The following is a 19973-nucleotide window of genomic DNA, read 5'->3' on the forward strand; positions in this document are numbered from 1 at the left end:
TTCTTCAGTCAATGCCCCCAACTCTTCACGCAGGCTCTTCTCTGTGCCAGGGGTGTTTCTCGGCAGCACCAGTTTGGCCTTCAGCCTCCTCACAGGGACCTTTCTGTGGACATTACCTCAGATGGCTCTCCCAGTTCCCCTCTATCGACACCCCTGCTTGGTGATTTTCCTTTCTTTTTGATCACCCACAAACTGATGAACTTCCTGACTTAGCCAAAGAAACAGGGATGGTTACAGTCATTATTTGAGCATCTACTTCACTGTCTTGCACAGTGAACGTAATACGTATCGTCAGAAAGATGGACAAGACTATGAGCATCTTTGTGTCGGTGCTTCATTAACTAGGATAGCATCAGGAAGCAGACACGATCCATAAGATGCTTTTCTGCCAAGTGAAAGTCAAACAGCCATTCTTGCATGGTCAGAGAGAAGAGTTTTCAGGAATTTGGCCAGAGAAGCACAAGAGTTTCTTGCTGCATGCAGAGCTATGCATTATGTAAACTTCAAAACACTTAGGCCAGAGCAGTCTGTACTCAGAAAATTTTCTCTCAACAAAACAATGTCTTCTTGGGCTGGAGCGATGGCTCAGTGGTGAAGAGTACATTACAGACAGTCATGGGGTTTTGAAAGATCTTGGCATCACTGTAGGAGTGAAGGAAGTCTGTGAGAGCAAGCTGGAGGGAGGGAGCTGCCGTTATGCCCGGCTGTTAAATGCCAGTGATTGAAAAAAGGGAAAAATCAAGTGATTGCTGAGAGGTAGCTCAGTGGGTAAGGACAAGTGCTGCTTTTCCAGAGGACCCGAGTTCTACATCAAGTTGAGGATCCACATCAAGTGGCTCACAACGGCCCATAACTTCAGCTACAGAAGAGCTAAAGCCTAGTACTTCTAGGGCATTGTTTCTTAACTTGTGGACTGTGACCCCTTTGGGGTTAAATACCCCTTTCACAGGGGTCCCCTTAGACCATTGGAAAACACAGATGTTTGTATTATGATTCATAACAGTAGAAAAATTATAATTATGAAGTAGCAGTGGAAATAACTTTATGGTTGGGGGTCATCACACATGAGGAACTGTGTTAAAGGGTCACAGCATAAGGACAGGTGAGAAATACTGGTCTAGGGGCACCTGCACTCAGGTGTGCATACCTATACACAGATACATACACATAATTAAGCATAATAAAAATAAATATTTTATGCCAAGAAGTGCTTGCTGACAGGAGCCTGATACAGCTGTCTCCTGAGAGGCTCTGCCAGTGCCTGACCAATACAGATGCAAATGCTCACAGCCAATCATTGGACTGAGCACAGGGACCTTAATGGAGGAATTAGGGGAAGGACTGAAGAAGCTGAAGGGGCCTTATCTGGCATCAATGGGAGGGGAGGCCCTTGGTCCTGTGAAGGTTTGACGCCCTAGTGTAAAGGAATGCTAGGGCAGTGAGGTGGGAGTGAGGGAGTGGGTAGGTAGGTGGGGGAGCACCATCATTGAAGCAAGGTAAGGGGGGATAGGATAGGGGGTTTGCAGAGGGCAAAACGGGAAAGGGGATAACATTTGAAATGTAAATAAATAAAATATCCATTTTTTTTTAAAAAAAGAAGAAAAGAATAAGTATATATTTTTATAAAATAATGCAATGAGGCTAGATAGTTGGCTCAGTTCCCAGCATACATATGATGTCTTACAACCATATGTAACTCCAGTTTCAGGCTGTCTAAGACCCTTTCCGACCTTTGCGGGCAGCAGGCATGCATTGGTACATCTGTGTACTCTCAGGCAAAATGTTCATATACTTAATATAAATTATTCTAAATTATTTTTCAGTCAAGCAAGTTTAATTTAAAGAAAATGACTTAAAGGTTGATACAGGAAGGGAAGGGCTAAGAAGGGGGGGATCTCTGCGTCCCCTTCCTGTACCTCAAACAGCCATCAACTTTAAATGATGGGCACTGTGTATGATTTGATTGGGAAATGGACCATTACTACAAACCAATTTCAGATTATCTGTAAGAAAGAAGAGGCCCAACAAGACTTGGTGGTTCTTCACTGATAAGTGGATATTAGCCCAGAAACTTAGAATACCCAAGATTCATTTTGCAAAATACAAGAAAATCAAGAAGGAAGATCAATGTGTGGATATTTTATTCCTCCTTAGAATAGGGAACAAAATACCCATGGAAGGAGTTACAGAGACAAAGTTTGGAGCTAAGATGAAAGGATGGACTATCCAGAGACTACCCCACCTGGGGATCCATCCCATAATCAGGCACCAAACCCGGACACTATTGCATATGCCAGCAATATTTTGCTGAAAGGACCCTGATATAGCTGTCTCTTGTGAGGCTATGCCAGTGCCTGACAAATACAGAAGTGGATACTCACAGTCATCCATTGGATGGAGCACAGGGTCCCCAATGAAGGAGCTAGAGAAAGTACCCAAGGAGCTGAAGGGGTTTGCAGCCCTATAGAAGGAATAACAATATGAACTAACCAGTACCCCCAGAGCTCATGTCTCCAGCTGCATATGTGGCAGAAGATGGCCTAGTCAGCCATCATTGGGAAAAGAGGCCCCTTGGTCTTACAAACTTTATATGCCCCAGTACAGGGGAACGCCAGGGCCAAGAAGTGGGAGTGGGTGGGTAGAGAAGCAGGGCAGGGGTAGGGTATAGGGGACTTTCAGGATAACATTTGAAATGTAAATGAAGAAAATAACTAATAAAAATTGGAAAAAAAAAAGAGTTGGTGGTTCTATAACAACGTCGCTGTTCCAGCTTTAGTCCTTGATTAGAACCTGAGGATGGTGTCAACTGTACTGAAGACCAGGAGAATTAAGCCCCAGGTCTTACTGTATGCCTCAGGTAGTTGTAGGACAGAGATAATGGTCACACTCCATGGAGTAGGGGTGAGATTCCGTTTAGAGGCATGCAGGCAGCATGAACACTAGGGTTCAAACCCCAGGAGACTCTAGGGCATGATGACAGAACTGTAGGCAGCATCCAAGAAGGCAGTCCGTTCTGCTTTACACTGCAGGCTAGGGTCAGGGGGACATACAGATGACGTGTCCTGTTGACGAAGATGTGTTTCCTGGCCCTTTAGGGCAAAGTTCATGGCTCCCTCTTCTGCGTATTGCATCGTTGCTGTCTGTGAACGGGTCTATCTCTGCCCAGAGACTGGCAGCTTCTTGAAGGCAGGGACAAAAACCACACTTTCATTTATTTTATTTTGTGGGGGTTTTTTTTTGTTTGTTTGTTTGGTTGGTTTTTTTCTTTGAGACAGGGTTTCATATAGCAACCCTCCAATTAGTATGTAGCCCCAATTGACCTTAATTCCTGAGTTCCTTCCTAAATTTCCGAAGTGCTAAGATTATAGATATGAGCCACCATATCAAGAAAAATCATACTTTGAATCTCTGTCACCTATTACAGGATAGTAAAATGTGAGGGTGGGACAGTATTTCACACAGCAGCTCCATTCCCTTCATACACTTGGCTTCCTATGGTTATCCATTTGTCCACTTACCCAGCAAACATTTTCTGCCTATTATGTGCTGAACAAGAGGGTATGTGTATGTGTGTGTGTGTATTTAAAGATCAATTAGAGAAGGTTAAGATCATGGACCCTGGCACTTGACCACGTAGAGGTGAATCTTTTTCCTTGCTAACTTCTGGTAGTCAACGGTAAGCGAGTCAGTCAGATTCTAGAAATGCCAGTTTCCTACTACTGTTCTGTGAGACAGGAATAGCATCTACTTTATGGATTATTAAAATATTGCTCACATCAGATTGTCTCCTACTCCATTCTTCAGTTTGCTCCTTGCCCTGAGAGACTCCACTTAACAAGCAGCACTTGATTCCATTTTGATTGCAAAGAGGCAGGATGGCTCTGCTCCTGTTAGGTATTTAAATAACACCGTCTGCCTGGTACAACCCCCAGGCCACAGACAGACAAATAATTAACTCCCAAAAGTTAAAAAAAAAAAAGGTACCATCCTGTAAAGTTATCAAAGTAAATTGGGGCTATTGGAATGCATGACATATTAAAATCATATCAGGAAACCCAGACCCAAGAATGTATCAAACACTCCAAATAGAGAAAAGGGTTCAACACCTTTGCCTGAACCCCACAAAGAGGAAGGTGTCTAACACTGTGGTTGCAACCCATCCTCTGTCCACCTGGCATATGCCTCGAAAGACCACAGGCAGAGAACGTCCAGCTGTCCTGGGAACGTCCAACTGTCCCGAGAACTGCAGCCGAGCTTACGCTTCACTGACCGTCAGCCCATCTGTGTCTGCCTGTTCATCTGCTAGACCTGATCCTTTGCTTCACCTCTGTGACCTCCACAGTCTCACACCTTGCCTGAGTGGCTCAACCCAACCGTGAAGTTTGACTTGACTCAGCTGCCAGTGACCAGTGCCTTCAGCTGGGCTCATTAATACCTTATCTAACCACCCTCAGTGACTCTCTTTGTATCTGACCTCTTTGGAACCTCCTGAACTATGTGCGCTTTAATCCTTTGTAGACATTCAGTAACGTACATGTATACATACTTACACATATATTTACTGTGTGATATGTAGTGTGCGGTCTGAGAGCTAAGATTAGTAGTTTAGTATTGAGATAAAAGAACCTGTGTTTGCTTTGGCCAGCTATCAAGGGAAATTGGGAATATAAACAATAGCCAACACAACCAATGTAGCTTATGAATTTATTGTTATTAAATAAATTCTCACATGTAGAAAGAGTAAATGTAATAGCCAGAAGCTGGAAAGAACCCAGATGCCCCTCAACAGAGGAATGGATACAGAAAATGTGGTACATTTACACAATGGAGTACTACTCAGCTATTAAAAAGAATGAATTTATGAAATTCCTAGGCAAATGGATGGACCTGGAGGGTATCATCCTGAGTGAGGTAACCCAATCATAAAAGAACTCCCACAATATGTACTCACTGATAAGTGGATATTAGTCCAGAAATTTAGAATACCCAAGATATAAGATAAAATTTGCTAAACGCATGAAACTCAAGAAGAATGAAGACCAAAGTGTGGACACTTTGCCCCTTCTTAGAATTGGGAACAATACACCCATGGAAGGAGTTACAGAGACAAAGTTTGGAGCTGAGACGAAAGGATTGACCATCTAGAGACTGCCATATCCGGGGATCCATCCTATAATCAGCTTCCAAACGCTGACACCATTGCATACACTAGCAAGATTTTGCTGAAAGGACCCATATATGGCTGTCTCTTGTGAGACTATGCCGGGGCCTGGCAAACACAGAAGTGGATGCTCACAGTCAGCTATTGGATGGATCACAGGGCCCCCAAAGGAGGAGCTAGAGAAAGTACCCAAGGAGCTGAAGGGATCTGCAATCCTATAGGTGGAACAACAATATGAACTAGCCAATTACCCCCTCCCCCCCAGCTCGTGTCTCTAGCTGCATATGAATCAGAAGATGGCCTAGTCAGCCATCAGTGGAAAGAGAGGCCCATTGGTCGTGCAAACTTTATATGCCTCAGTACAGGGGAACGCCAGGGCCAAGAAGTGGGAGTGGGGTGGGTAGGGGAGTGGGTGGGGGAGCGTGTGGGGGGCTTTTGGGATAGCATTGGAAATATAAATGAAATAAATACCCAATAAAAAAGAAAGAGTAAATGTATCCAACTATATTTCTAACATAGCATTCTCATGACAGACAGTAGATGCATTGATGATTTTAAATTTTTTAGAGTGTCTAACACATGACAAATATTATCTAAGTGGTAACTATTATCTGTGCTCTAGAGCCATGGGACTGGCAAGGGGCAGGTAATGAGTCTAATCCAGGATAACCGAGGTAGATTAGAGTCAGCAGAGGTTCAGATGTAGTGTTGAGGGAAATAAGAGGGGGGCAGGGTGGGGAGGGAGACTCTAGGCTGAGCCTGGCGGGTGTAGATTGGATTCAGCATGCTACGAGTAAACACCTTTTACAACAATGACCTCCTTAGGTCCTGAAAATTTGGGATCATTTTAGGGGCTTGGAGGCTGCCACATGGCCTTGGTGAAGGGTCTCAGTTCAATGACACCCACAACAAATGATTTAAACGGTTGTTCTTTCATTCTGCAAATATCTACTAAGGCCCTATAGGTGTCAGACACTAGTTAGAGGAGATGAGGACCCAAGAATCAAACTGTGTATCACCTACCCCATAGGAGTGCAAACACACAGTGACGGAACAGAAGATGTACCCAGATCCCTGGCTTTCCTCCTTATTCTGCTTCACACCAGGACAAGTATTCAGCAGGAACACTGAGTTCATCTTGTGCAGGAACCAAATCGCTGCAGTTACTTTCCCCACCCTACACGGAATTATTAATAAGATTTAGGTGCTCTGGAACAGGGTTTCCCAATGTCTCTTCTTCTCCCAGAGCCTGGAGCTATCTCAATGTTTATTTTTTAAACCACATCCCCATGTTGATGACTCACAATAACTTTTGTCATCCGCTCTGAAACCTGCTATTATATATGTTTGCCCATGCCAGTCTGTCCGCCTTATTAATTCTTGGCATTGAGCCTCACTCTGGTTGGTATTCTGTTCTTCCTCTTTCTGCTTCCTGGCCCACCCACACTCAGTGTTACTGGAGCTATTAACAGTCAAAGTCCATCCCAGCACGTAGGAGGCAGAGGCAGGAGGATCTTCTGTGATGGAGGAGGGAGGGGAGAACCTGCATGGCAGAGGTGGAGGGGTTCAGAGAGTGAGAAAGTCCACAGTGCAACGATGTAGGCTCAGGCTTTAGGCCGATATCTGAAAAGGAAATAAAGAAAAGGGGAAAAAATTAGTGGTCAGTGCAGATCTGAGATTATGTCCCAGGTTAGAATACCACACCAGAGACACACAGTGTGGTTAGAAACAGGGGCTGGTTATTAAAAAAAGAAAAACACTCCCAAGAATGGGCGTGAGCTAGTGGGCTAAGTAAAAGCCTTGGGGACTGAGGGCTCAGGACCCTTTATAAGACTTTGATAAGACATCTACCTCTCCAAATTGTAGTTCTGGGGACTTTTCTGGCACATTCTCTGTTGTATAAAGCTCAGGTCAGGAAGGGTTTCTGGGCCAATTAATCACAATTAATCTTGATATTCTGGCTTCCCGTCCCCTGTCCTTCCCTCGGCTTCTGGGACTGGGTTGTATGATGACTCAAGCTGGAGCTCCCTTCAGAGATCAGGGCTTCATAATGGAAGCAACTCCTACAAAGGTAACGGTGCCTTCCCAGGAGTAGCTTGTTTTTGTGACCCATCTATGTAGGATGTCCCATTTGCTTTAATCTAGAATAATTCTAATGGGTCAGGCCAGACTCGGAGCATTCCTGGGGGATAGCTAAGGAAAGAATCTAATGCAACTATTTCTCTGCTCAACTACAGCTTCTGCCTAATCCTGTTTCTTTCAAGTCTTATATATCTTGAAGTACCTGCTACGTCCCACACCGATCCACAATAAACCTCTTTGCACACTAGTCTCCCTTTCAGTTTTCGAGGAACTCAACATATTACTGAATTCTGTTTTTCTTTCCATCATTGAGGAAAATACGTAATAAATAAATTAATTAAATTAAAAAAAAGAATTTACATGGTGAAACAGAAAGACAATTTCTGAATATTGTCAAAAAAAAAAACTTTAATATTAGCTTGTCAGCTGTGAACACCTAAGCTTCCAGGGTTGGATCTTCGTTTCTCAAATACTCTACACTGCACGGTCCAAGTTCCTGCAGAACACAGAACATACTAAAAAATGATTATTGGAATGAATGGGTGGTTAAGACCAATCCTGCCTGGACTTCGGGTCACACAGGTAGGCGGGAACTGAAGCTCCACTCGGGCTGAAGCTCAGGGGCGTGGCCCAGAGTCCCCGCCCCGAGACCCGCCAGAAGGCGTGGCCCACGCACGCCGCCTCCCGCGCGATGTCGCTGCCTGTGGTCCGGCTCGTTTGGCTTGGTCGGGTGCACTACTCGGAGCTGCTGGCGTTGCAGGAGCATTGGCTACGGCGGCTACAGGCAGACCCTCGCCCTGGGACCCTGTCGGGGACCAAAGCGGGTGTGCTCTTGGTCTGCGAGCCAGCGGGGCCCGTATACACGGGCGGGCTACGCGGTGGCCTGACACCCGAGGAGACTACGCGGCTGAGGGCCTTGGGCGCCGAGGTGCGCGCCACCGGCCGCGGCGGCCTGGCCACTTTCCACGGCCCGGGCCAGTTGCTCTGCCACCCGGTGCTTGACTTGCGGCTCCTAGGCCTGCGCCTGCGCACCCACGTGGCGGCGCTGGAGGCGTGCGCCGTGCGACTGTGCGAACTTCGGGGCCTGCAGGGCGCCCGCGCGCGGCCGCCGCCCTACACTGGCGTCTGGCTGGGGGAGCGCAAGATCTGCGCGATCGGTGAGCGCGCCGGGGCGGGACCGGGGCGGAGCCTGGGCAGGGCTAACATCGGGGAGCGCTGGGCTGGACATGAACTCTGGGCATGAGCCACTGACCTCCCTCATGGAGCTGAGACAAAAGAGTCCTCTAGTTCAGTATGAATTGCCAGGTTTCTTCCTGTGACTCATAACGGGAGACAGGATGCCAAAATTTAAAACTTCCAATGCAAACGCAATTCTTGTGTTAAACGAATCTCGAAAATAAGGGCAGCTGATGTGTAACCACAGCCCCCACCGCCATTGACTTAGCCCCCAGATCCAGTCAGTGTTCCATCCAAGTTTCAAGGGATTGTGCCCAGGCCTCCTTACCTTTCAGCCCCAGAGGGATCCTGAGGCTCCCAAAGAAGGGAAGTATAACTATGCTAAGATATTTTGGCTTGTCTTGCAGGAGTCCGCTGTGGAAGACACATCACGTCCCACGGCTTGGCTCTGAACTGTTCAACCGACCTCACATGGTTTGAGCACATTGTGCCTTGTGGACTGGTTGGAACTGGAGTCACTTCCCTGAGTGAGGCGCTTCAAAGACTTGTCACTGTGGATGAAGTAATGCCATCATTCCTTGTGGCATTCAAGGAGACTTTCAAGTGCACGTTAATCTCTGAGGACAGCCCCAGCTGAAGGACATTCATTCACCTTATCCTTGGGATGATGGTTCTACAATAGAAAGCTTCTAGTCTGACTGAGTCCCCAGAACTACTCTGATTCACTGACCATGACAGGCCCTGAGCAATTGCTAGTCTGACTGAGTCCCCAGAACTACTCTGATTCACTGACCATGACAGGCCCTGAGCAATTGCTCCCTGTATCTCCTCACCTACCTCAGACGACATTATGAAAATACTATGAAAAGTCACAGGCTACCTAAAGCATCCCCATGACCATTAACACCTGTTAATGGAGACACTCCAGTGTTATTATCAACTGCCATTTCCTAATTACTTGCTACTTTTTCAGTGCTAACAGCAATTGTATCAGTTGTATCTAACAGCAGTTTTGACTCTTAGGTTTTTTGAGTTCTGTGGGAACCAAATCTCTGTGAGGCCCAGGGAAGTGATAAAGTTACTCTTCTCAGGAGACCTGGGTCTTTCTTCAGTAAAGGAGAAAGCCTCTTCAAAAAAATAAAATAAAATAGTTTTGCCTTTCTGGGTTGAATGTCTCAAGTTTGATAATTTACCTATTTTTGCTTGAGGTCAACAGAGATGGGTTAGAGGCTTCATAAAGACAAGGTACTCCCTCCATGCATACAAAGACTAGAGAGGAAAGATTTTCCTAAGTGGGATTCCTAGATCTGTGTGCATGTCAGGCCTGCTAAGAAGCAGAAAATCTGTGATTCAAGACAGCCAAGGAACACATTACCTCAATTCTCATTGATTGGGAATTTGGAAGAAATGGACTTGGGTTGGTTGGAGTCTTACCAGAGCTTCCATTTAAAGGTCAGTTGTCATTGGAAGGCTTAACTATGCTGGAGTTCACTTTCCAAGATGGCTCACTCCATTGTGATTGCTTGGTTGCTTCTAGTTGTCGATGAAAAGCCTCAGTTCCTCACCATGCAGACTCATTAAAAAGGCTTTAATGGTTCTAAGACATTCGCCTCAATTCATTTAAAAAGGCTTTTTGAAGCAGTATGACATTAGTATTTCATAGTTTTACTGTCTTCACTGAGTCAGTGCATGCCTTATACTTTCAAGAAGCCTCACTTGACTACCCACCCCCTATCTAAGCCCGTGCCTGAAACCATGTCTGCCTTCATTTACTTGAGTTTTGACAATGGTCTCAGCCCAGGCTGACCTAGAACGTGCTATGTAGCCAAGGATGACCTTGAACTCCCCATCCTGTGTGAGCACTGACCTGTGCTATTCTGTGTGTGAGCACCGACCGGCATGTGCTATTCTGGGTCGTAGAGGATAGCTACCTGGTGGCTGACTGAGTTGACCTTCCTGAGCCACACCTTCACAGTATGAAGCAGTGTGAAGGTTTCTGCCTAGGCGAGAGAGGAGTCACATAGCCTAATGGCAGGGAGCACACTGAGATAATATTAGCACAGAGCCAGTGCTCCGCACCTGCTCTCATTATGATTGTTACAGTCTGTTCTCCGCTGATTTTTTTTTTTTTTTTGTGGGGGGAGAGGTTGGTTTTTCAAGACAAGGTTTCTCTGTGTTTAACTGTCCTAGAACTCACTCTGTAGACCAAGCTGGCCTAAAATTCAGAGATCCACCTCCCTCTGTTTCCTTAGTGCAGGCTTAAAGGTGTGTGCCACCGCTGCCCTGCCTCCGTTGCTTTTCTTAAGGGAGCTGTCCCCAGGTCCTGTAGCTTTGCCTCATGGCAGTAGGGCCTTTAAGAATAGAACTGTGACTGTCTTGTTTCCTTCATATCTCTGGCAAGCAACTGCTGAGCCTGGCATACAGGAGACCAGCCATAAAAACTGAGTGGAATTGAACCGTGTAAAGAGCCTCCCATTGTGGGCTGGGAGATGGCTCAGTGTATTAAAGCGCTTGTGGAAATGTGAGGACCTGAATTCAAGTCCCAGAACCCACATAAAAACTGGCAGGCACACAGTTAGGCCGGATAGTCTTATGTCAACTTGACACAATCTAGAGTCATGTGAGAGGAAGGTGCTGGAAATGAGAAAATGCCTCTTTAAGATCAGGCTGCAGGAAAGCCTGTAGGGTGTTTTCGTAATTAGTGATGGTTGGGGTTGTGGGGGGCACATTTTCAGATGCTATCTGTGGGCTGGTGGTCCTGGGGTCTGTAAAAAAGCAAGCAGGCTGAGCAAGCCATGGGGAGCAAGCCAGCACTCAGCACCCCTACATCGCCTCTGCATCAGCTCCTGCCTCCAGGTCCCTGCCCTGTTTGAGTCCCTGCTCTGACTCCCTTCAGTGATGACCTACAATATAAAAGTGTAAGCCAAATAAACTCTCTCTTCACAGCTTCTTGGGGTCATGGTGTTTCACTGCAGCAATAGAAACCCTAAGAAGTGCACATCTGTTAAACCCAGAGTTCCCGTGGTAATATGAGATGCAGAGACAGGAGAGACCATAAACCTGCAGGGTCAACTGGCCTGGCTAATGTAGTGAAGACAACAAAAGATATAAGATGGGGCTAGAGAGATGGCTCAGCAGTTAAGAGTACTGACTGCTCTTCTGAAGGTTCTGAGTTCAAATCCCAGCACATGGTGGCTCACAACCATCTGTAATGAAATCTGACACCCTCTTCTGGTGTGTCTAAAGACAGCTACAGTGTACTTACATATAACAATAAATAAATCTTTGGGCCGGATTGAGCAGAGGTCCTGAGTTCAATTCCCAGCCACCACATGATGGCTCACAACCATCTGTATAGCTACAGTGTACTCATATACGTAAAATAATAAATAAATCTTTAAAAAACAAAACCAAAAAGATCTAAGATGGACTGTGTTGTCCTCTGATCTCCACACACATACCACGACACACGAATGTTAACACACACACAAATGCACACACTCATGCTTACAGACACAAGATTGCACTCACAGTCTCTCATGCTGCCCACCTGTGCACCAGCGCCAGCTCTTATGTGTCCCTTTAGGTACATGTTGGGGTATATATACCTTCATACTGATCGATCAGCGCCATAGCTCAGAATTCGTGAGGTGAGGCTACAGCGATGAACATTTCTCAATGCCAGTCTATAAAGGAAAAACACAAAAACTATAATGAGGTCATACACACTTGCAGGAAGTGCTGCCTGGTGGTCAGCTCTGACTCAAGCCATTTTAGACATGACAGTTTATATTGACCTTTAATTTGATGGGTCCTATGTAAAGCCTTGTGGAATTCCTTAGGATTAACAGACCTCAGAACATACAGAACATAATAGAGGACAAACTCTGAGTCAAGTTATTTTCCTTTGTCAATGACTGGCAAGCATCCAGCAACAATATGAAATAGCTGGCAGGCATGGAACAAAATGGCTACAGCTATGCTGGGATCGGGTAGACCTCAGCAGAACGTGTGTCCCTTTAGGGTACATGCCAACAGCTAAGACCACACCTTTGATGTGGACAGACCTACAGAGCATAAAATATCTTTCCTGTTCTGGATGTGAGTAGCACACACCGGCACTGGCATTCGTGGGTTACTGCTGGTCTGCAGGTGTGTTCTCTTTGGCTGACAGGATTTGTGCGTGTATGTTGGTGTGTAGACATATTTATTGCCAGCATTAAGAAATGGGCCTTCTGATTGATAATTGAAAGCTGAGAAGCAGTCACAGCTTAAATTACATTCTCCTTAGCTCCAGGACTACTCTTCCTTTCTCAGCCAGCCCATGTGCTGACACCCACTTCCTGACTCCCAGAGGAATTGAGTTTGTGAGTCCAAATAATGCAGTGTTCTGAGATGCAGCAGGGTATGATCCCAACATCATGGCACTAGTTCTGTGCTGCAGCCATGGAGGGGCCTTTAACAAGGGGCCAGGATGCCCATGGACATATAGTAAAACACTATATATATATATGACATATAGCATCACTAGTGATCAATGAAACCCAAAGCAACACTCCAGGGAGACACTCCCTCAGTCTGCATAGCCATTGTCAAAAGACAACGCGTAACAAAAGTCGTGAGAATGTACAGAAAAGCATCCTTAAATGCTGTTAGTGAGAATATAGATTTGAATAGTCATCATACTAAAAATTAAAAAAAAAACTTCCATCTGATTCAGCGATCTCACTATTAATTATTATATTAGTTACCTTTCTTTTTTTAAAGCAAGGTTAGTACATTTTTGTTAAAGATTTATTTATTATTATACATAAGTTCACTGTAGCTGACTTCAGACACATCAGAAGAGGGAGTCAGATCTCATTATGGGTGGTTGTGAGCCACCATGTGGTTGCTGGGATTTGAACTCAGGACCTTTGGAAGAGCAATCAGTGCCCTTACCCTCTAAGCCATCTCACCAGCATTTAGTTACCTTTCTATTGCTATGATTAAACACCATGACCAAAAGAAACTAACAGAGGAATTTATTTCAGCTCATGTTTCCAGAGGGGATACGAGTCCATCATGGTAGGAAGCATGACCTAAGCAGTGTGGTATGGCAGCTAAAAGCTGAGAGCTCCCATCTTAGCATAAGCAGGAAACAGATCAAGCTGGCATGGCTTCAGGCTTTTAGTCTTAAGCCTGTCCCTAAAGACATCCTGTTTCAAGGTCCACCTTCTCAACCTCTCCTAATACTTCCACCAACTGGGGACTACATGTTTAAATACTAGAGCCTATGAGTGACTTTTCCTGATTCAAAATCATCACCTCTATGTGTCCATAATAAATTAAGTTAGTATGCTATAGAGATATGCTCACTCTCACGATCACATCAGCACTAGTCACAATAGCCAGGAAATGGCAGTGAGTGACCATCGTGAGGATAAAGTGCCCATCAGCTGATGAAGTCTATGTAATACATCTGCAATGGAATACTATTCAGCCTTAGAAAGGGAGGGGCCCTGTTGTTTGAGTAAATCTGGAGGACATCCTTGAGTGAAACAAATATCAGAAAAACAAATACTATATGGCCTCACTTACATTTGTGTCTTAGGTCTCCATTGCTGTAATGAGACACCATGACCAAGGCAACCTGTAGAAGGTTTGGGGCATATGGTCTAGAGCAATTAAGAGTCTGTTGCCATTATGGGGGGACGGTTGCAGCGAGCACCAGACATGGCAGCAGGAACAGCTGAGAGCTCACATCCCAGACTGAAAATAGGAAGAAGAGGGAGAAAATCACAGTGACACAGTCTTTAAGTCTCAAAATCTGTCCCAAGAACACACTTCCTCCAAAAAGGCCACACCACCTAAGCCTGCTGAACAGCCACCAACGGGGAACAAAGTATCCAAACGCCCGAGACAATAGGAAACCATTCCAGTCACCACAGATGAAATCTTAAAGTCAAACTCATAGAGACTGAGACTAAAATAATGGTTACCAAAGACAAGGAGAGATGGCAGACGGGAGGGTGAGGTCAGCCTCCAGGCACAGGAAAAGTGGGTTCTGGGGCTCTGTTACTGTATGAAGTGACTGCAGTTGATGTAGTTTATGTTCTGCTAGGAGAGAGGGTTTGGGGTGTGTTTACCACAGAGAAATGATGTTTAAGGGAATTAATGTTTATCGTCCTGATCTGACTTATATATACCTCAAAATATCACATTGTACTTCATAAGGAGGTACAATTATTTTAGTCAAATACAAAGCTTATTTTACACACACATATATACATATGTATGTAATAATGTATGCATGTATGTATATAACATACACCTTTAGTCCCAGCACTAGGGAGGCAGAGGTAGTCAGAGCCCTGTGAGTTCAAGGTCAACCTGGTCTACTTAGTAAGACCCTGCCTAGATAGATAGATAGATAGATAGATAGATAGATAGATAGATAGATAGATAGATAGAAAGATAGAAAGATAGATAGATAGAAAGAAAGAAAGATTAATTTTAAAAACTTTTTAAAAATATTTATTTATTTATTTATTTATTTATTTATTTATTATATGTAAGTACACTGTAGCTGTCTTCAGATACTCCAGAAGATGGCATCAGATTTTGTTACAGATGGTTGTGAGCCACCATGTGGTTGCTGGGATTTGAACTCAGGACCTTTGGAAGAGCAGTCAGTGCTCTTAACCGCTGAGCCATCTCACCAGCCCCTAAAAACTTTTTTTTTTTAAAAAAGAGGACTATGATTTACTTATCTTTGGTCCCTAGCTCAGAGCCTGGTACAGAATAGATTGCAGGAAGTGTGTGATAGTTATTAATTCTTACTGGTATTTTTTGCTCCCTGCCCTCTGGACACAGGACAGGAATGTACTTCCTGACAAGGCAGGTAATTTGTTCTGATAAATAAACTATGAACAGGGGTGGCATCAGCTGAGCACTAGCTGAGTCTAGCTGGTGCTAGACTTCAGTGTTCTTTCCATACAGAACAGGCACCAGGGACAATAAAGAGGATGGCTCCTTCCTGGAGGACTCAGTTAGCAGAGCCCCATCTGACACTGAGCACAGAGAGGCCATCTAAAACAGCAGGGTGTCAATTACTACAATGGTGCACACATTTAATCCCAGCACTGGGGAGGCAGAGGCAGGCGGATCTCTGTGAGTCCAAGGCTAGCATGGTCTACGGAGCAAGCTCCAGGCTAACCACGGCTTCATAGTGAGACTATGTCACAAAACAAAAAGGGAGGTTATTGGGAAAGGTTCTGGAATCCTTTTGTTTGTTTGGTTTTGTTTTTGTTTTGTTTTGTTCTGTTTTGTTTTTTGAGACAGGGTTTCTCTGTGTAGTCCTGGCTGTTCTGGAACTCACTCTGTAGACCAGGCTGGCCTCTGCCTCTCAAGTGCTGGGATTAAAGGCATGTGCCACCACTGCCCAGCGTAGGCTCTGGAATCATAACAGTGAAGCCGTGGGGCTCAGGACTAGGACCAGAGCAGGACACAGGTGATTGTGAATGAAAATTCCTGGGAAGAGGCTGTGTCTGCAAAGGCAGGACAACTGGCTCAATGTAAGTGATGCGGAGAGTGCTGCAGGTCCAGAACCTAATGATGGTTTGTTGCGAGTTAGGGTTAGCCCCTTAAAAGCCATTCCGTGTTCACCTCTGCCTTGGACCTAACACCCTATTACCTGCAGATAAAGCCAGCCCTAAGATCCTGACAAACAGCTATCAGCCTGACAAAACCCAGTATGGTACCAGATGGCATCTGAAGCCTAGAGCTGAGACTCCACAGCCTGGCTGTAACCTACCTCTCTGGTGTTTCTTGACTTATGGCTTTCTTTGTCCTGTTACCATAAAAACTTCATGCAACTATTTGCCCGCTGCAACATGGAATTCGAGGCGATCTAAATCTGTGTTCCCAGGATATGGTCTCTCATGTTTGGCTCTAGAATGAACTATCTCTAGTCCCCCTGAGGTGGGAGAATTGACACCCTTAGGGAGCCCTGCTAACCTGTTCTCTGTATCCATTGCTATTGCTTCAGTCCAACCTTCTTTCTCTATTGTCCCATTCCACGTAGTTGGATTATGTAGATATTGGGTTGGAGACAACGGGTGTACAGGCAAATGACTGCCAGACTCCAACAGATATCCCTCGGAGAGAAGACAGTGGATGAGAACCAAGTTTGGAGAGGAAAACGCTGTTAAGTTTTCGAGGGATCAAATTTGAGACAGTCGCTGGGCGTGGTGGCGCACGCCTTTAATCCTAGCATTTGGGAGGCAGAGGCAGGCGAATTTCTGAGTTCGAGACCAGCCTGGTCTATAGAGTGAGTTCCAGGACAGCCAGGGCTATACAGAGAAACCCTGTCTTGAAAAAACAAACAAACAAACAAACAAAAATAAAATAAAATTTGATACAGTCATGGAAGGTGAAAGAGACAGAGAAAGCTGTGGAGAAAGCTCAGAGACAGCTGGACCTGGGTGCATGGGTGTGACAAGTGGTGGTTTAAGTCCGTGGGGCCAAGAGAGAGAGGAGAAGTCTGTTATATATGAGGCACGGGCTGAGGAGGTGTAGGCCAAGGAGATTGACAAGCAGGTCATTTGCCCAGTAGCCTGTCAAGATAGGACAATTTTATGGGTGAAAACCATAAAGGTAGAATGGGGCAGAGAGATGGCTCAGCAGATAAGAGCACTTTTTGTTCTTGTTAAGAACCTAGGTTCAGTTCCTAGCACCTATATGGTGGGTCACAACCATTCTTAATTCCAGTTCAGGGCATCCAACACCTTCATCTGAACTCCTTGGGCACTGCCTGAATGTGTACAGGCATGCATGCAAACAAAACACATAAAGAAAAATAAGTAGCTCTTTTAAAAACACCTCTGAGGGGCTAAGTGATTTGAGTGAGATCATACAGTTAGTTGGTTGGCAGGGGGCTGGTATCCAAAAGGAGAGGGGTCTCCAACAGTCGGAGGGCCGAGCCAGGGACGACGTGGAGTAGAATATAAGTTTAGCAGAGTGGACTGTGACATCATGTCAGGCCACTGCTGCAGATTCCCAACTCCTTCCTGCCAGGACAGAGCTCACCTCCGGTTTCCCGCTTGGGACCTTTCTCCAGGAAGGAAGCTGAGCAAGAGGAAGATATCTAACACCCTGGCTTCCCCCTGGAGAAAGCCCCCTCTTGTTTGTTCAGAAGCCTTTCCTCATGCGTAAACAGATTATTCAGGGTCTGGTGGGCCAACGCAGAGGGTACGGACGTGACTGGCTGCAGTTAATGGTCCAGGATCTCGTTCCTTTGGTGAGGATGGCCAGGAAACTAGACAGAACCTGCTCTGGGAGCATGAGCAGATGTATCTTGCTCCATTCAAAAAGGCTTTTTTTAAAAAGATTTCTTTATTTATTATATGTAAGTACACTGTAGCTGTCTTCAAACACCCCAGAAGAGAGGCATTAGATCTCATTACGAATGGTTGTGAGCCACCGTATGGTTGCTTGGATTTGAATTCAGGACCTTCGGAAGAGCAATCAATGCTCTTAACTGCTGAGCCATCTCTCCAGCCCCCTCATTTTTTGAGAAGATCTCAATATGTAGGTCAGGCTAGTCATAAACTCAGTGCAGTTCTCCTGTCCTAGACCCCCAAGTATTGGGACTGGGAATGTATACAACCACACTTGGCATATAGTTATATTTTTGAGTGATTTAATTTTGTTTTAGTAAAACTTATATTAGTTTTTGGTTTGTCTGCGTTTACAATGCAGCTGTAGATGACCTTGAACTCCTGATCTCCTGCCTTTGCCTCCCAAATGCTTGGATTTTGGGAGTCCACCTCCAGGCATGGCCTTCATCAGCTTTTTTTTTCTTTAAAGATTTATTTATTATTATTCATAAGTACACTGTAGCTGACTTCAGACACACCAGAAGAGGGCGTCAGATCTCATTACAGATGGTTGTGAGCCACCATGTGGTTGCTGGGATTTGAACTCAGGACCTCAGTAGAGCAGTTGGTGCTCTTACCCGCTGAGCCATCTCTCCAGCCCCAAACTTTTTTTTGTTGTTTTTGGTTTTTCGAGGCAGGGTTTCTCTGTATAGCCCTGGCTGTCCTGGAACTCATTTTGTAGACCAGGCTGGCCTTGAACTCAGAAATCCACCTGCCTCTGCCTCCCTAGTGCTAGGATTAAAGGCGTGCGCCACCACGCCCGGCTTCTTCATCAGCTTCTTAATAATGCACATACATATAATAAAAACGTAGTCTTGTTCCAGCCCCTCACCCTTCAGACTCATCCGTCTTCCCTGGAAGCTCACAGGGAATGCTTCCTGCTTGTCTTACATGTCTTAGAGAGATTTGTGCATGTGTAAATGTATGTGTATGTGTGTGTGTATGTGGAAATGGATGCATATATATGCTATGGGCACCCTCTCTCACATAGAGCGTGCCATGTGCTAGTCTGCTGCTTTACCTGTTGCTTCAGATCAGTACATAAAGAACATTTCATTCTTTTAAAGGACCATTTAGTATTCCATTGAATGATTCACTGTGCCAGTATTTGTTTAGCTAGCTCCTAATGGAGACATTAAGGTCATGAGTAATCTTTTGCTTTACAAAAATCCTTGTTTAAAAACAAGGCTGTGGGGCCAGGGTATCACACTCAGTTGGTAGGTGCTTGCCTGGTGTGCATGCAGCTCTGAGTTCGATACTCACCACTGCAGAAAACCAAGTTTGGTTGGGCGTGCTTGTAACCCTGGCCTTCAAGAGGTGGAGACAGGAGGATCAGACATTCAAGATCCTCCAGTATCCACCAAGTTCACGGCTATTCTGGGCTATGTGAGACCCTGTCTTGAACAACAAAGAGAAACTAAACCAGTTGTTCTGACCCTTCCTAGTGCTGGGACTCTTTAATACAGTTCCTCATGTTGTGGTGATCCCCAACCATAAAATATTTTTGTTGCTATTTCATAACTAATTTTGTTACTTGTATGAGTTATCATACAAGTAGCAATCTTCAGTCTGCGAAGTGGGCTTCCCAGCCTTGCTCACACACCTCCAGATGCAGAGCACTTCCTCTGTTAGCACTGGGATTGAGTCTAGGGCTTTACACGTGGTAAGTAAGCACTCTACCACGAAGCTCTACCCAGCCCTGCTTCCACCTTTCATTTTGCATTGTTGGTTTTGAGACAGGGCCTCATGTAGCTCAGACCTTGAATTGATCCTCTGGCCTCCACATGCCGGGTGCTGGATTACAGACCAACACATTTATGTCTAGGCTCCCACTCTCTCCTTTTTGTTTGATTGGTTTTTTGTTTTTGTTTTTGTTTTTGTTTTTGGCTTCTCACTTAAGTTTCTTGTGCTGGCTTTCAACTCATTTTGTAGCTCAAGCTGGCTTTGAATGTGGATTTTTCTGTCACCAGTATTCTGAGTAAAGAGGATTAAGGCCCAACTTCTTATTGCACAGTCTGATTGTTAGAAAGTTTGTCCTTGGATCTGGAGAGATGGCTCCTCAGCTAAGAGTGTCTACTGCTCTTTCACAGGACCCAGGTTGGTTCCCAGCACCCAAATAGTGGTTCCTAATCACC

General features: G+C 45.2%; 1 protein-coding gene and 2 long non-coding RNA genes across 4 annotated transcripts; 1 reads left to right on the plus strand and 2 right to left on the minus strand.

The window, feature by feature from the left end:
* Positions 1-4690: 4690 nt before the first annotated feature.
* On the minus strand, positions 4691-8829 carry Gm51452. 2 transcript variants are annotated; one of them, XR_003946658.1, is made up of 2 exons: positions 8748-8829; positions 4691-6784 (listed from the first exon to the last, which is right to left on the minus strand). It is a non-coding gene; the product is annotated as a predicted gene, 51452 (long non-coding RNA). The 2 variants fall into 2 exon arrangements; XR_003946659.1 differs by lacking the exon at positions 8748-8829 and adding an exon at positions 7013-8277.
* Lipt2 (lipoyl(octanoyl) transferase 2 (putative)) lies at positions 7930-9584 on the plus strand. The gene is made up of 2 exons (NM_026010.2): positions 7930-8400; positions 8827-9584. Exons 1-2 carry the CDS (start codon positions 7935-7937, stop codon positions 9054-9056), a joined length of 696 nt encoding a protein of 231 aa, NP_080286.2. The 5' UTR covers positions 7930-7934; the 3' UTR covers positions 9057-9584.
* Positions 9585-11975: 2391 nt separating this feature from the next.
* Gm39057 lies at positions 11976-19809 on the minus strand. The gene is made up of 3 exons (XR_869833.1): positions 19734-19809; positions 16418-16557; positions 11976-12105 (listed from the first exon to the last, which is right to left on the minus strand). It is a non-coding gene; the product is annotated as a predicted gene, 39057 (long non-coding RNA).
* Positions 19810-19973: the final 164 nt, after the last annotated feature.

This window comes from Mus musculus, chromosome 7, assembly GCF_000001635.26.
Source record: "Mus musculus strain C57BL/6J chromosome 7, GRCm38.p6 C57BL/6J".
NCBI classification, from domain to species: domain Eukaryota; kingdom Metazoa; phylum Chordata; class Mammalia; order Rodentia; family Muridae; genus Mus; species Mus musculus.